This window comes from Sapajus apella, unplaced genomic scaffold, assembly GCF_009761245.1.
Source record: "Sapajus apella isolate SASKATOON/1434 unplaced genomic scaffold, GSC_monkey_1.0 scaffold16, whole genome shotgun sequence".
Taxonomy (NCBI): domain Eukaryota; kingdom Metazoa; phylum Chordata; class Mammalia; order Primates; family Cebidae; genus Sapajus; species Sapajus apella.
Genome location: NW_022436956.1, coordinates 17,864,067 through 17,879,544, shown reverse-complemented (window position 1 = coordinate 17,879,544; position 15,478 = coordinate 17,864,067). Strand labels below are relative to the sequence as shown.

The 15,478-nt window shown below is 47.2% G+C and overlaps 1 protein-coding gene across 21 annotated transcripts in view; it reads left to right on the top strand.

Annotated features, from left to right (window-relative positions):
- The window catches only part of CEP164 (centrosomal protein 164), an 83,534-nt gene continuing 68,056 nt past the window's right edge, over nt 1-15,478 (top strand). For 11 of the 21 annotated variants that reach the window (XM_032285395.1, XM_032285409.1, XM_032285402.1 and 8 more), the window contains exons 1-3: nt 905-1,034; nt 10,548-10,650; nt 13,816-13,927. In XM_032285395.1, coding sequence (XP_032141286.1) covers nt 10,569-10,650; nt 13,816-13,927 — 194 coding nt within the window. In that variant the 5' untranslated portion in view covers nt 905-1,034; nt 10,548-10,568. Of the gene's footprint in view, nt 1,247-1,266; nt 1,423-10,547; nt 10,658-13,815; nt 13,928-15,478 lie in introns of those variants that run through there. The other 10 variants (XM_032285408.1, XM_032285406.1, XM_032285399.1 and 7 more) reach the window with 9 other exon arrangements.

Sequence of the window (15,478 nt, the reverse complement as noted above, 5' to 3'; positions counted from 1 at the left end):
CTCTGAGTGGCGCTGGGACTGGTCTGAGTCGGATACATCTCTAGAACCTGTCAGAAGCGGCTTTAGGAGCTCGGTCTCACCATTTTCCTCCTCAACTAGCAGCGTCTCTATTTGTCTGTTTTTCAATTTTCCCACTGATGTTATGGCCAGAACTGTCTTTGCCCCTCTTATCTTCTTTAGGAGGTTGGCGACATACGAGAGAAAGGAAGATTTGCCCTTGTGCAAGCAAAACCAAAACTCTTTGGAATTATATTAGCAGCAACGTTTCTGCCAGACAGGGTGTGTAGAGGAGCTACACATTGTTTCATTTTTTTTTCTTCTTCAACAGACTCTTTAAAATAGTTATGACAGACATTACTATCCCCATCATGCAGGCATATTCAAACTGAACCCTGGACTTTGGTGAAAACATGGATAGCAGAAAATAGGTCTAACTCCGGTTCAGGTGCTCATTGGTTTAATCGAAGCACATGAGAGCCATTTTTTTGCGGGGAGAGATGGGGCGTGGGGGCGTCTCCATTACATTACATTGACATTTCTTTTGTTATTAAAGGGCCAACGGGTTGATTATTGATGACCACTGTATTATTCACCCGATGATCATACTCCTAACAAATCATCAATAAATTGCCTTAGATAATTCACGTTACTATAAATACTCTGAGTAGTCCTCTGTCCTGGCAGAAATCCTCACGTCTCAATTCGGGGTTCTCTTTTAACCTCTTGCGGATTCCCGTTACCTATTCTAAACTACACTCCCATCGTGCAACGGAAAACTGGCAGAGCTCACGCGTGCACCGACGGGACCTTGAGCCAATCCAGTATCAGAGCTCTCACCCGGCGACCTATTGGATCCGGATGGAGGCGGGACTCTCAGTTGCTAGGCCGGTACCTTTTCCGGAAGTGTTTGTTGGGCGCTGCAGGGCAACACTCCCTGGCGTCCCTGGAAGCGGGGAGGGTGGGTGTTGGGTGACGTTGGTTGGAGCTGCGCCTCGCCCGGAGCCTCGCCTGGAGCCTTCCGGGGTGGGGGATAGGTGAGGACCTCCTCAAGGGAGGAGTTGGGCGGCGGGGAAGGGAGCGTGGCGGGGGAGCTGAGGCACGCTCGCGAGCCAACTAGCGGGTAGCGCCCGAGTGTGGGCGGGGACTGAGGGACGACGTGAAAAACGGCCGACCGGGCTAGGGTGCCTCCGTTTGAAATCTCGGCGGCTCCTGAGCGGGCGGCCGGGTCCGGGCTGGGGTCTGGCGGGTGAGTGAGCAGCGGGTCGGGACGCGGAGAGGCGCGCTGGGCACCTGGCGCTGGTTTGCTGCTCTGTTCCTCGTAGGCGGGTGAGGCCAGGCCTTCCGAAGCTTGCTAGGATACTTCTGTGGCAGGCTCCCCCGGGTCCAAATCCGGGGCTAGCCCAACCTTATGCCATCTTTTGGGAAAGTTGGAAAGCTTGTTTTTTCCTTTGCTTGCATTGATTTAAAAATCTCCCTCTACCTCTGGCACCGCTCTCCTCACTTGGCTTCCGCAACTCCCTGTCGGTCGGTTCTCCTAACTCAGTTCTTTGCAGGAGAAAGCCCTCCCTTCTACTCAGCGCACTCCATCTCTTGCGTTATCAGCTTTTCAGCATTGACTCCCCAAACCAGTCATCAGCCAGACCGCTTTCCTGAGCTCAGGCCTGCTTACTGTCATCGTCAGCCTTCCTCCATCCCTCGGATCTGTTCCTCCTCTTGTATTTCTTTCTTTCTTTTTTTTTTTTTTTTTTGAGACGGAGTTTCGCTCTTGTTACCCAGGCTGGAGTGCAATGGCGCGATCTCGGCTCACCGCAACCTCCGCCTCCTGGGTTCAGGCAATTCTCCTGCCTCAGCCTCCTGAGCAGCTGGGACTACAGGCACGTGCCACCATGCCCAGCTAATTTTTTGTAGTTTTAGTAGAGACGGGGTTTCACCATGTTGACCAGGATGGTCTCGATCTCTTGACCTCGTGATCCACCCGCCTCGGCCTCCCAAAGTGCTGGGATTACAGGCTTGAGCCACCGCGCCCGGCCCCTCCTCTTGTATTTCTTATCTCAGTGAAAGGCTTCATTCACTCAGCCAAGTCTGCGCATGGAATTTATTCATCTAATACAGACAGCAGACATTTGTCGGAAATGTCCTGTCTTCTAGGCAGTGTGGTAGGTGGGGCTGCCTATTGGACGAGGCATAGAAATGAACAGATAATCATAGTGTTCTGACTTTAGTGCTCTGATTTCCCTCCTCTCTCCTGAAGTTCAAGTCCTGTATTCTGCCTCTTAATTCCCCCAGAATCTGGCCCTTCCTTTCCATCCTCACAGCCACTGACTTAGTTCATAGTTTCTTGCTTGTACTTTCAGGATAACTTCCTAAGTGGCCTCTCTGCCTCAATTCTTGTCCTCCTGTAATTAGTTCTTATGCGGCTATCAGAATAATTTATTTATTTTAGAGACAGAGTCTTGCTGTGCTGCCCAGGCTGGAGTGCAGTTGCTGTTCACGGGTTTGACCCTAGCACACTGCAACCTCAAACTCTTGCTCTCAAGCCATTCTCCTACCCCAGTCTCCTGAGTAGCTGGGAATACAGGCATGCACCACCATGCCTGGTTAGAATCATCTGTCTGACCTACAGATCTGATCATGCCAGTCTTCTTTGTGAAATTCTGTGATGGCCCCTCATCATTTACAGGATAGAGCCTCAGTTCTTCCATGCCCTTTATAATATGCTCTTGCCTTTCCTTTTTCTTTTTTTTTTTTCAAAGATGGGGTTTCACCATGATGGCCAGGCTGGTCTTGAACTCCCGACTTCAGGTGATGCACCACCTCGGCCTCCTAAAGTGCTAGGATTACAGGCGTGAGCCACCGCGCCCAGCTTGCCTTTCATTCTAGAGCTCTCTCTTGCCCCTTGCACTCTGGTCATGTCAGAGTGATTAAGAGTTCGGGATTTGGAGTCAGACATGGATACCTACATATTCTCTACCGTTTATTAGCTGTTAAACCTTTTGCAAGTTGTTTTTTCTTTTTGGGACGGAGTTTCACTCTTGTTGCCCAGTCTGGAGTGCCATGGTGCGATCTCGGCTCACTGCAACCTCCGCCTCCCGGTTTCAAGCGATTCTCCTGCCTCAGCCTCCTGAGTACCTGGGATTACAGGCATGTGCCGCCGCACTTGGTTAATTTTTGTATTATTAGTAGAGCGATACTCCATCTAAAAAAAAAGAAAAAACTCATTAATGTCTGAATGGCCTTAACTTGTATTCCCTGGTGCTGGATATGTCCTTTGGAGAAATGTAGAATAAGCCCTTTAAATATGTGAATAGCAATAATAATAATGTATTGTCTAACACTTATTGAGACCTTAGTATATTTTAAGTGCTTTACATGTGTTGAATCATATAAGCCTCACAACACATTGCGATGGGCAGTGTTATTACTCTCATTTTATAGATGAGAAACCTGAGGCTACCCACTAGTAAGAGGCAGAGCTGGGATTCAAAGCCAAGAATGTTCTAAAACGTTTGCTCGCCGGGCGCAGTGGCTCAAGCCTGTAATCCCAGCACTTTGGGAGGCCGAGGCGGGTGGATCACGAGGTCAAGAAATCGAGACCATCCTGGTCAACATGGTGAAACCCCGTCTCTACTAAAAATACAAAAAATTAGCTGGGCATGGTGGCGCGTGCCTGTAATCCCAGCTACTCAGGAGGCTGAGGCAGGAGAATTGCCTGAACCCAGGAGGTGGAGGTTGCGGTGAGCCGAGATCGCGCCATTGCACTCCAGCCTGGGTAACATGAGTGAAACTCCGTCTCAAAAAAAAAAAAACAACAAAAAAAAGTTTGCTCATTACCACTTCGTAATCAATTCCCACATCTTCCACCTTCTCCCCAGTTCCTTCTCCAGTCAGTCTTTTCTGTGGTCAACCTTCTTTATAATTGTTGGAGCAGGGTGGAAGAAATAAATATGCAGGGAACCCTTATGCCTATGAGTGTATATTCTCTGTTAGTGTGCAGATGTGCAAAACTCTAGCTTTGCTGACAAAGTACAGAGCAAGGTAGCCACAATATTGAGGGACCGGGAAACAATGATATGTATTGAATGGAAGGGAACTGGGCATACTTAGCTTACCTTAGCTAGAGAATCCTGGGGTGCCCCCCAGTTGAGCAGAAGGCAGAACCTGAGATATCAGGGAACATTCTTAGCAACGGATTATTGGCTTACTATTAGAAAGACCTTCTAATAGTTAAGAATTACCTAACTATGGAATTGACAATAGAATCAGTAATACTAGCTAAATGTATGTAACATTTTCTGTATACAGGGATTGTGCTAGGCACTTAATAAGTGTTGTTTCATTTTACTGTCAGACTTTTGACATAGATTATCATGATTGAATTAAACATATAAGGTTATTGAGGCTGAGAGAGGTGAAGCACCTTGCCTAAGGTCATACAGCTGGTAAGTGAGAGAGCTGAGATTTGAATCCAGGTCTTCTGTCCCCAAAGCTGGTGCTTTGACTGCTATGCTGTCTGTCACTTAAAACACAGAGAGGAAAATTTTAGCATGGGAAGGAAGGTGGACCAAAACTACTGAGGGCCTTCCAAGCTCCTGAGATTGCTTGTGTGTTTTTTTTTCCCTCAGATAGGGTCTCACTCTTGCCCAGGCTGGAGTATGGTGGTGTGATCATAGCTCACTGTAGCTTTGAACTCCTGGACTCAGGTAATCCTCCCGCCTCAGCCCCCCAACTTTACACTTTTTATGTAACTTTGTCTTTTCCATCTGGTCAGATAGCTCCTGTCTCAGCCTTCTGAGTGGCTGGGACCACAGGTGCACACTACCATGCCTGGCTAATTTTTTTTTTTTTTTGTGGAGATAGGGTCTCACTATATTGCCCAGGCTGGTCATGACCTTCTAGGCTCAAGTGATCCTAGGCCTCCGTCCCCCAAATAGTTGGAATTACAGTTATGAACTACCACACCCAGCCTGTTCCTTGGTTTTATATTTGCAGTTTACAGCAGTAACAGCTCCAACAGCTTACATAGGCTTATTTTAGGCTTTGTTGGGAAATTCCAGAGGAGGAGGCATGGCCCTCAGAAGTTTGTGGTTTAACAGGAAAGGTAGAACACATTTTCATGAAAAAAGTAATATTGAGAGAAATCTGCCTGTGAACACTTCAGAATTATGAGCTTAGTGTTCAGGTAGTTCTGGGTTGACCGGAGAGGATGAGGTTGGCTGGGAAGGCTTCCTGGAGGAAATGTGCGAGCCACTCCTTTTTTGTCTGATTCAGAGATTGGTAAGAGATGCATGAGTGCAGTTGGGTGACCCCTCCCAACTCTATGGCTCACAGAAGGTCTCAGGCAGGCAGCAAGTAGATCTCACTGGGTTTCATGTGATCCGTTGGTAACTGCTATGTAGCGAACAATGTTTAGGGTTCTGAGGTTATGTCTAGGGTGCCATGATTGACTAGTGATGTCCCTCACAATTTTCGGCCTGGAGGAAAACATTAGGACATGTTCCATTTATTTGGCATGGCAGATCTAAGGGCTGCATTCTTATTTATTTATTTTAGAGACAGGGTGTCAGTCTGTCACCCAGGCTGGAGTGCAGTAGTGTTATCATAGCCCACTGTAGCCTTGAACTCCTGGGCTCAAGGGATCCTCCTATCTGAGCCCCTGCAAGTAACTGGGACTACGGGTGTGTGTCACCATGCATGGCTGGTGTTTTAAATTTTTTGGGTAGACAGGGTCTCACTGTGTTCACCAAGCTAGTCTCAAACTCCTGGCTTTAAGCGATCCTCCTGCCTCAGCCTCCCAAAGCCCTGTTATTATAGGTCTGAGCCACGGTGCTTGGCCCAAGGGCTGCATTCTTAGACTTATCCTCTCTGTTACCACTCCAACTCAGGTTACCATTGCCTGTCACCTAACCCAGCTCGTGGTTTTTTACCTTATCTCTGTCACAGACCTGATTTTCTTCTTTCCAATCTGGTCTTCACTTTAGGGTACTCCTAGTAACTTCTGGAGTAATTTTTCGAACTATGTATCTGGAAAAACCATCTCCTGGCTTTCACTTCTCTTTTTTGAGACAGAGTCTTTCTCTGTCACTGAGTCTGGAGTACAGTGGCACAATCAAGGCCCGCTGTAGCCTTGACCACCTGGGCTCAAGCAATCCTCCCACCTCAGTGTTCCATGTAGCTCGGACTGCAGGTATACACTACCACCCCTGGCTAATTTTTTAATTTTTTTTTGTACAGGGTGAGACAGGGTCTTATTATGTTGCTCAGGGTGATCTTGAACTCCTGGGCTCAAGTGATCCTCCCACCTTGGCCTCCCAAAGTGCTGAGATTACAGGCGTGAGCCACTGTGCCCAGCCCTAGTTCTCTTATGATAAAGGCCAGCTCTGCATGACCTGGCTCCCACTGGCCTCCCCAGCATCATCTCCAACTGTCCTACTTCTTGTCTAGTGTTGCCTTCTGCTGAAGGACTTTTGCATATGTCTGTAAGAACACACTTTCCTTGGCTCTTTGTCTAGTGAATACCTACTCATCCTTCAGTTCTCAGTGTAGGCATCATCTAAATCAGGCTTATTTTCTTCAGAGCACTTCCCTTGGTTCTAATTATACATTTCTCTGTGACTGATTGGTTTGTCTCCCTCCCTTCTCAGACTGTAGCTCGAGTAGCAGCAGCTGAATCTGTTTTTAATCACGATTGCATCTCTGGCACCTAGAAATAAATGCGTGTGGTAGGTGCCCAATAAATATTCCTCAAATGAGTAGATGATCTTTAGTAGCCATCCTGCTACTACGTACAGACGAATAGATACGACTTCTCTTCCCATGTTCTGTTTTTCTGCAGCTCCTTGCTGTTTTAGACCTGTCCCTGCCCACATTTTTTCTAGAGCCAGGTAAGGCAAGGAAAGAAGGTAGAATACAACCCACCTATATTTTAATTTTTTTATGGAAGAACATTTACTTAAATTTGATGATCCATGAATTCAGATTTTCCAGAGTTTTCCTGATGTTTTAATAGTTAAATATATCACATGGCACAGTGGCTCATGCCTGTAATTCCAGCACTTGGGAGGCCAAGGCCAGCAGATCACCTGAGGTCAGGAGTTTGAGACCAGCCTAGCCAACGTGGTGAAATCCCATTTCTACTAAAAATCCAAAAATTAGCCAGACATGGTGGTGAGTGCTGGTAATCCCAACTACTAGGAAGGCTGAGGCAGAAGAATAGCTTGAACCCAGGAAACAGGTTGCAGTGAGCCTCTTTCTCTGCACTCCAGCCAGGGTGACAGAGTGATACTCTTAAAAAAAAAAAAAAAAGGTAAATATAGATCATTTTATATATAGCAAATTAGTCTTTTTGCCATGCAGACAGAGACTATCTGTCCTGTGCTTTCTAGAGATGGGATGTATGGGATAACATTTCTCAAATGCAGAATTTCTGAGGTAGTTAAGACAGTCCCTTGTATAGAGCACACGCTTGAGAAGTGCCTGTTCACTGTAATGTTCAGGCCATTGTCGGGCCCTACCTGCCCGTGGATCCTTTCCTTTTCTCCTTCTCTCCTAAGAGGATTAAAAATTCAGGTGACTCTGTAAGCCACCAGTGGGCCCCATCTTCTGCCCTGGTTCCTGGTCCTTTTCTGCCCAGCTTTTTAGAGTCAACAGTGGTCCGGCCTCCGTCGTCTCTGGCTGTGCATGTAGCACAGTTGGCCGTCATGTCTGCAGGACATTGCCGGTTCTTCTGAGGGTTGGGAGCACATTCCCACTTCAGCTTTTGTACTGCCAAAAGAAGCCCTTTTCATTTGGTGTTTTCTTCCTGCTAGAAGGTGGCATGGTGGGAATGAGAGGGGCAGAAGCTGGCTCCCTTTTTGTTCAGTGCACTGACAAAGGGAGTCTTGTGAGTCCTAAGGCAGGATTCCTCTGTTGCCCACCTCTCAGCTGTCACGGTACAGAGAGGGGTCCACAGTAAATGGTCCCTGATGGATCCTTTGTTGCTTGTCAGGAATCTTTGGGAACCTTGGAATAGATTCACAGTCTCCAGATCCAGCCATTTCCTGAACACTCTTTCCAGGCCAGATCCTGACCTTTGTTTTTTTTTTTTTTTTTATTTGAGACGGAGTTTCACTCATGTTACCCAGGCTAGAGTGCAATGGCGCGATCTCGGCTCACCGCAACCTCTGCCTCCTGGGTTCAGGCAATTCTCCTGCCTCAGCCTCCTGAGTAGCTGGGATTACAGGCACGCACCACCATGCCCAGCTAATTTTTTGTATTTTTAGTAGAGACGGGGTTTCACCATGTTGACCAGGATGGTCTCGATTTCTTGACCTCGTGATCCACCCGCCTCGGCCTCCCAAAGTGCTGGGATTACAGGCTTGAGCCACCGCGCCCGGCCGATCCTGACCTTTTTAATGTCTGGATCTGTCTGCTTGAAGAGGGCTGTTTCATCCTTGCTGCTCCAGGAGGAACAATGGCAGCTTCTGAGGAAGAGGGGACTGGAGAGGTCAGGAGTTGTGGCTCCAGACTCCTGTTGGTGACACCTAGTGTGGCCAACTCCTCTGCAGGTTGGGGAGGTGCTCTGAGCAGGGCTGTGCGCAGCAGCAGTTTTCCAGGTGGCCTACCTCATCAGGCTGTAGCGTGGGAGCCTCCATGGGGAGAGTTGGTGGGTATTGGGGTCTTGAGGTAGGGGTGGGAAGAGCGGAGCAATTCTAGAAGTGCACCAGCTTGTCAGTGAAGAATTTGGTACCGCCCCATCCCTGGAGCTAGAAACCTTGCATTCAAGCTGAACTCCTGTCTTAGCTTGGGCTGCCATAACGCAATAGCTTAGACTCGGGGCTCAAACAACAGACATCTCTTTTCTTACAGTTCTGGAAGCTAGAAGGCCCATATCAAGGTCCGTTCCTGGTTCCTGCCTTGAAGACAGCTGCCTTCTTGCTGTGTCCTCAGATGGTAGAGAGAGAGCTCTAAGCTGGCCGTGGTGGCTCACGCCTGTAATCCCAGCACTTTGGGAGGCTGAGGCGGGCGGATCACAAGGTCAGGAGTTCGAGAGCCTGGCCAGTATGGTGAAACCCTGTCTCTATTAAAAATACAAAAATTAGCTGGGCATGGTGGCACATGCCTGTAGTCCCAGCTACTCAGGAGGCTGAGGCAGGACAATTGCTTGAACCTAGAAGGTGAAGGTTGCAGTGAGCCAAGATTGCACCACTGCACTTCAGCTTGGGTGACAGAGTGAGACTCTGTCTTTTAAAAAAAAGAAAAAAAAAAAAAAGAGCGAGAACTCTAAGCCGCTAGACAGTGGGCCCCATCTGCCATCCTGGTTCCTGGTCCTTCCTCTCCATCTCCTTTTAATCCTATCAGGCCATTTAGCCTTAATGACCTCATTTAACCTTAATTACCTCCTGAAGATCCAGTCACATTGTAGATTAGGGCTTCAATATGTGAATTTTTTCCACTTTGAGAGGCTGAGACAGGAGGATAGCTTGTACCCAGGAGTTCAAGACCAGCCTGGGCAATATAATGAGATACCATCTCTGTAGGAAAAAAAAAAAAAAAATGTAAATTAAAGTACTTGCATATGTAAATTTTGGAGGGACATAGCTCCTTTCCACTCTTTCCCCCATATCCAGGTCCTATTAAGCTTAACGTCACTGGGTCCATTCTGTCTATCCATCTCCATTCCCTTGCTTCTGCCCTAGTTAAAGCCCTCATCATCCTTCCCCTGGGCAGCAGCCTTCTCGGGTGGTTTTCCTGATACCAGTCTAATTTCCCTAATCCAACCATGCCAGTCCTGCCAAAGTTCTTGTCCTAAAAAAAGGCCACCCTGTGATACTTTGTTTCACCAGAGCCCTCAGTGACTCCCCTCTGCTGTAGGACAGGGTGGAGGCTCTTTAGCACAGTCTGCAAGGCTCTCTGTGATCAGCCCGTCACACATGGTGGTATCTGCACTCTGGAACACCTGTCTGCACATGATGCTCCCTCTGTCTAGAATGCCTTGTCAGCCTTCCTTCATTTCTTTGGGGAAATTTTTTGCTCTTTTTCTTAGTACTCCCAGAACAGGAAGTTTTTTTTTTCCTTCTGCCTTCCACTACTCTTGAGGTTATTCCCTCTACTGGATTGTAAGCTTCCTAAGGGCATTTTGGATTTGAATCGGGACATCCAGATGGGGGTACATGTTGAGACGGGGGTGTGCCATGGAGGTGTGCTGGTGTATGGGGAGTCTGGGTGCTGCTGGTTATTATGATGTCCCTAGGATTTGCTACTTGGTAGTTCTGTATTGTAATTGCTTCTTCTAATCTGGGGGAGATATAAAGTCAAACTCTTGACAGAGCCAGGCTTGAAGGTCTTTTTTGGTTCATCAGTGTTCATCAAGCCTTTAGGAGACCATGTGCAGAGGCTGTGAGCCTTGAGTTGTTGGTTTCATCCTCCACTATACCTGGTGTCTGGAAAGGTCCTGGCCAAATTGGTGTGCAGGGTCTGGTTTGACCCAGATGCTCCATGACCCAGTGCCAACTTTTCCCTGATAAGTTTGGTCACTAATTTCTCTTTTGGTGGGGGTCTCTGGGATCTAGGTGTTCGAGCCCAGATGAGTCATGGCTGGACAACCCCTCTGCATAGGAGATCAGCTGGTTCTGGAGGAAGATTATGATGAGACCTACATTCCTAGTGAGCAAGGTAACAGGTTTGGGAAGAGACCTGTGGTGTATTGTGTTTGTTTTTTGAGAACAGGGATTATGTTTGGTTTATTTTTGTTCTTTCAGTGCGAAGTATGGAACATGTACAGAGTTGCTTAGTGTATTTGGGTTAGATCAGATGTGAGCCTACCTTGGCCTCTTGCCTGTTTTTTTTATTTTTTTTTGAGATAGAGTCTTGCTCTGTAACTTGACCACTTGATCTGCCCACCTTGGCTTCCCAAAGTGCTGGGATTCAGGCATGAGCCACTGTACCTGGCTTTTTTCTTTTTTTAAAATAGTTTCATTCTATTGTCCAGGCTGGAATGCAGTGGCGTGATCTCGGCTCACTGCAGCCTCCGGGTTCAAGTGATACTTCTGTCTCAGACTCCTGAGTAGCTGGGACTACAGTTGCATGCAACCATGTCCAGCTAATTTTTGTATTTTTAGCAGCAACAGGGTTTCACCATATTGGTCAGGCTGGTCTTCAACTCCTGACCTCAGGTGATCTAGCTGCCCTAGCCTCCCAAAGTGCTGGGATTACAGGCGTAGGCCACTTGCCCAGCCATGACTGACCTATTTCTTAAATTTGTATACATTTGGTTGCTGTTGTAAATGGAGTAAAGGTTTTTCTGAGGATGTTTGTAAAAACTGTCTTCTGCTCAGTCCGGGTGTGGGCATCCTAACATCAAGCCGCCATTTTCCTTTCCTGGGCTATCTCAGTAGCTTCCTAATTATCCTTATTGCTAATAAAGCGGATCACGTCAGTGCTGTGCTTTTAGTCCCGCCACTCCCAATATCCTCAACACCCTTGATAGGATTGCAGGGCTCTGTGACCTGGCTCTCTCTACCAGTCACACTGGCCTGTTTTTTTTTTTTTTTTTTGAGACCAGTTTTCACTCTGTCACTCAGACTGGAGTCTGGAGTGCAGTGGCATGAACTTGGCTCACTGAAGCCTTGACCTTCTGGGCTCAAGCAATTCTCCCACCTCAGCCTCCCAAGTAGCTGGGACCACAGATGCATGCCATCAGGCCCGGCTAATTTTTGTATTTTGTTTGTAGAGATGGGGCCTTGCCATGTTGCCCAGAGTGGTCTTGAACTCCTGGGCTCAAGCAGTCCATCCACCTCAGTCTCCCAAGGTGCTGGGATTACTGGTGTGCGACCCCATGCCTGGCTCCACTTACTTTCTGAGAGTCCCTAGAGCTGCTGGTTGTCACAGATCTTTTGCACCTGCTCTTCTTCTGCCTGAATGCTCTTTCTTCGGTGCTCTGCATGGCTGGCTCCTTTAGCTTGTGCAGGTTTCAGTTAACTGTCAACATTGCTGAGAGGCATTCCTTGACCATCCTTTCTAAAGGAGTACACTTCTACCCTGATGTTCTCTAGCTCATACCTCATTTACTTCCCTCATTGTATTTATCAGAAGCTTTAATTTTTTGTATATTTATCTGTTTACTTCATTGCTGGCTGTCTCTTCTACTAGAATGTAAGCTCCATAATGGCAGTGACTAGTTTTTTTCTTATGACTCATAGTGACTGGTTCATAGGAGGCACTCAAAAATATTTGTGAAAAATGAATAAATTAGTCTCTGACCAATCAAGTTCCAACCAGTCCTTTGAAAAACTATTTTTTCTTTCCTAGTTCCCAGGTATGTCAGCCTTCAAATTCTATGCTGCAGTGGCTCATTGGTGATGCCCTTCTGGCCTAGGCTATTACCAGCTTAAGCATTGATGTCATTTGAGTATTTATTTAATCATTTCTGGGGGTTCTAGTGACATGTTCCAATGGTTATCTTTTTTTTCCTGTGCATGGGATAACTTTTTTTTTTTTTTGGACAGGCTTTGATTCTTGTCGTCCAGGCTGGAGTGCAGTGGCGGGATCTCAGCTCATAGCAATGACCGCTGCCTGGGCTCAAGTGATTCTCCTGCCTCAGCCTCCCTAGTAGCTGGGACTATAGGCTCATGCCACCATGTCTGGCTAATTTTTTTATTTTTTATAAAGACAGGGTTTCTCCATGTTGCCCAAGCTGATCTTAAAATCCAGAGCTCAAGTAGTCTCTGCCCGCCTCGGCCTCCCAAGATGCTGGGATTACAGGCATGAACCACCACGCCTGGCTTGAGATAGCTCTTAAGTCAGTACATATATCTCCCCTGTTTCTTCAGTTCTGTGGCAAAAGAGCTTTTCTAAATGCTTGATTTCCAGAGTATAGCAAAAGTTATTTTTTGTTTGAGATGAAGTCTTGTTTTGTCCCCCAGGCTGGAGTGCAGCCTTGACCTCCCCAGGCTCAGGTGATCCTTCCACCTCAGCTTCCTGGGTAGCTGCACTATATGCGCCCACCAACATGCCCAGCTAATTTTTGTATTTTTTATGCAGACAGGGCCTCATCATGTTGCTCAGGCTGATCTTGATCTCCTGGACTCGAGCAATCCTCCCACCTTGGCCTCCCAAAGTGCTGGGGTTACAGGCATGCCACCGTACCCAGCCAGAACGAAAGTATTACAGTCCATATATATGGCAAAATTGAAAAAGAGGCAACTCACTTCATGGAAGAGAGGGTTCAGTGAGTCAGCGTTCAGCCTGCTTGAGTATCATTCACTTTCTCAGCTCAGACAGTTCCCTTCCCCTAGGCAGAATCAATCACTGCCTTCTCTCTGCTCTTATAGCATACAGGACATGTCTTCTTCTTTACAGCACATGTCACCTGGATTGTACTCTTATTTGTGTGTTTGTAATGTCCTCAAGGAGCTTAGTCACTTGCAGTTTTTCAGTACATGCTTGTTGATTGAGTGATGAGTGCTTTTGCAAATCTTGGGAGAGCTTACTACCTTCTGGTAAGGCTGTACTCATCCTGGATGGTTCTGGCTATGGCTTTTGGGGTTCTTCCCTCTGAGGCCTCTGCTGCAATGAAGTCTTGGTTTTATATTATTTTGTTTTTTGCCTTTTTAATGCTTGGCTTCAGGTTATATCATTGCAGTGTGGAGATAGCATGCTTGGATTCAAGTGTACCATTTATAAATTGTAAGGAAACAATTATATATGTTTATTGTTGATAATTTAGAAAAATAAGATTTTCTCATTGATGGAAAGAAAAGGCAAAGTAGAAAAAAGTTTGTGATTTTTTTTTCCTTCTATTAATCTCTTTTACTTTTCCACCTCTGCCTCTCCTTGCAGAAATTCTTGAATTTGCCCGGGAGATTGGTATTGATCCCATCAAGGAACCAGAACTGATGTGGCTGGCACGGGAGGGCATTGTGGCCCCACTGCCTGTGGAGTGGAAACCATGGTAAATCAGCAGGGGGTGCAGCCCACTGACTTGGCCTAGCAGAGGCAGAGGGAAGCTAACATTGGGGATCAGTTTGAACTGGCCCGCTTTTCCAAGCCTATCCTGCACAGTCAGGGACGGCACTGTGCCATTCCTCTGCTAGGCCGCCTGCTGTTTCAGGCCTGAGTGTAGGCTGATTGGATGGTGCCTAGGAGGGGGTTCGGCGCTTATATATCCAAGGCCACAGGAGCTACTGCCCTGGGTCTGGTCCTCTAACACCAGCGTCTGTTTAGGATGTGCTGAGGGACTGTTGTTACTCCTTGCAGACTGATATTGTAAGTGACAATTGTACCTCTTTAGCATGTCTAAGATGGATGCTGGTCTTGCCGTGTGCGATGGCTCTCATGCTTATAACCCCCAGCACTTTGGGAGGCCAAGGCAGGTGGATTGCTTGAGGTCAGGAGTTCGAGACCAGCCTGGCCAACATGATGAAACCCTGTCTCTACTAAAATTATAAAAAATTAGTGGGGTGTGATGGTGGGAGCCTGTAGTCTTAACTACTCAGGAGACAGGCAGAATTGCCTCAACCTGGGAGTGGAGGTTGCAGTGAGCCACGACTGCGCCACTGTACTCCAGCCTGGTGACAGAGTGAGACTCCGCCTCAAAAAAAACCCAAAATAAGTAAATAAAACTACTACATAAAAAAAATAAAAATAAAGTGGATGCCGGTGTTAAAGAGGTTTGTAGTGAGGCTATACATACCAGCAAAGGGTTTCTGTGTCCCTTGGGAACACCTGGCTCTGCCATGTCTGAATTCATGTGACATATTCATGAATAGGTTCACATTCATGGATTCATTCATATTTTCAGTTTTGGCTAGAGCTCTTTGGGATGGAAGGAGCAGTGATTCACTAAGTGGGTCTCAGGGAAACAGAGGTTTATGGAGAGGAAAGACAGAGTGGCCAAGGTTGGGGAGCTAGAAGGAGCCATGGTCACTGCTGCTGTCTCCCTCCCCCTGAGGACTGCAGTGATCCCTGCTCATGTTGACACTGCTCTGTGTTCTCCGTGTCTACTCTGTCCTCCTGTCTTGCATTTCGTTTTCCTAATCACCTGCATAGAGCTCTCTCCAGCCTGTCTCCCCAAAGCGAGTGCCATAAATTTACTTGCTACCTGAGATTGGGATTTCCCTCTGCTTATCCCAAACTTGTCCTCAGGTATCCTAGGGGTCCCCTCTTCTGGTTTTGTGCAATTTTGTAGACAAGGCGTAATCATCCTGTTCTTGCTCATACCACTCACTGTGTTGCCATAGCTCAAAGTGATTACAGTTGTCACCTTATTCTTCTCAGCTGAAGAATCACAGTCCTTCTAGCTTTTCCTCACATGGCAGGCTACTTGTTGTCTTGATTTTTTTTTTTGAGTTGGAGTTTTGCTCTTGTTTCCTAGGCTGGAGTGCAGTGGCATGATCTCAGCTCACTGTACCCTCCACCTCCTGGGTTCAAGCGATTCTCCTGCCTCAGCCTCCTGAGTAGCTGGAATTACAGGCGTGTGCTGCCATGCCTGGCTAATTTTGTA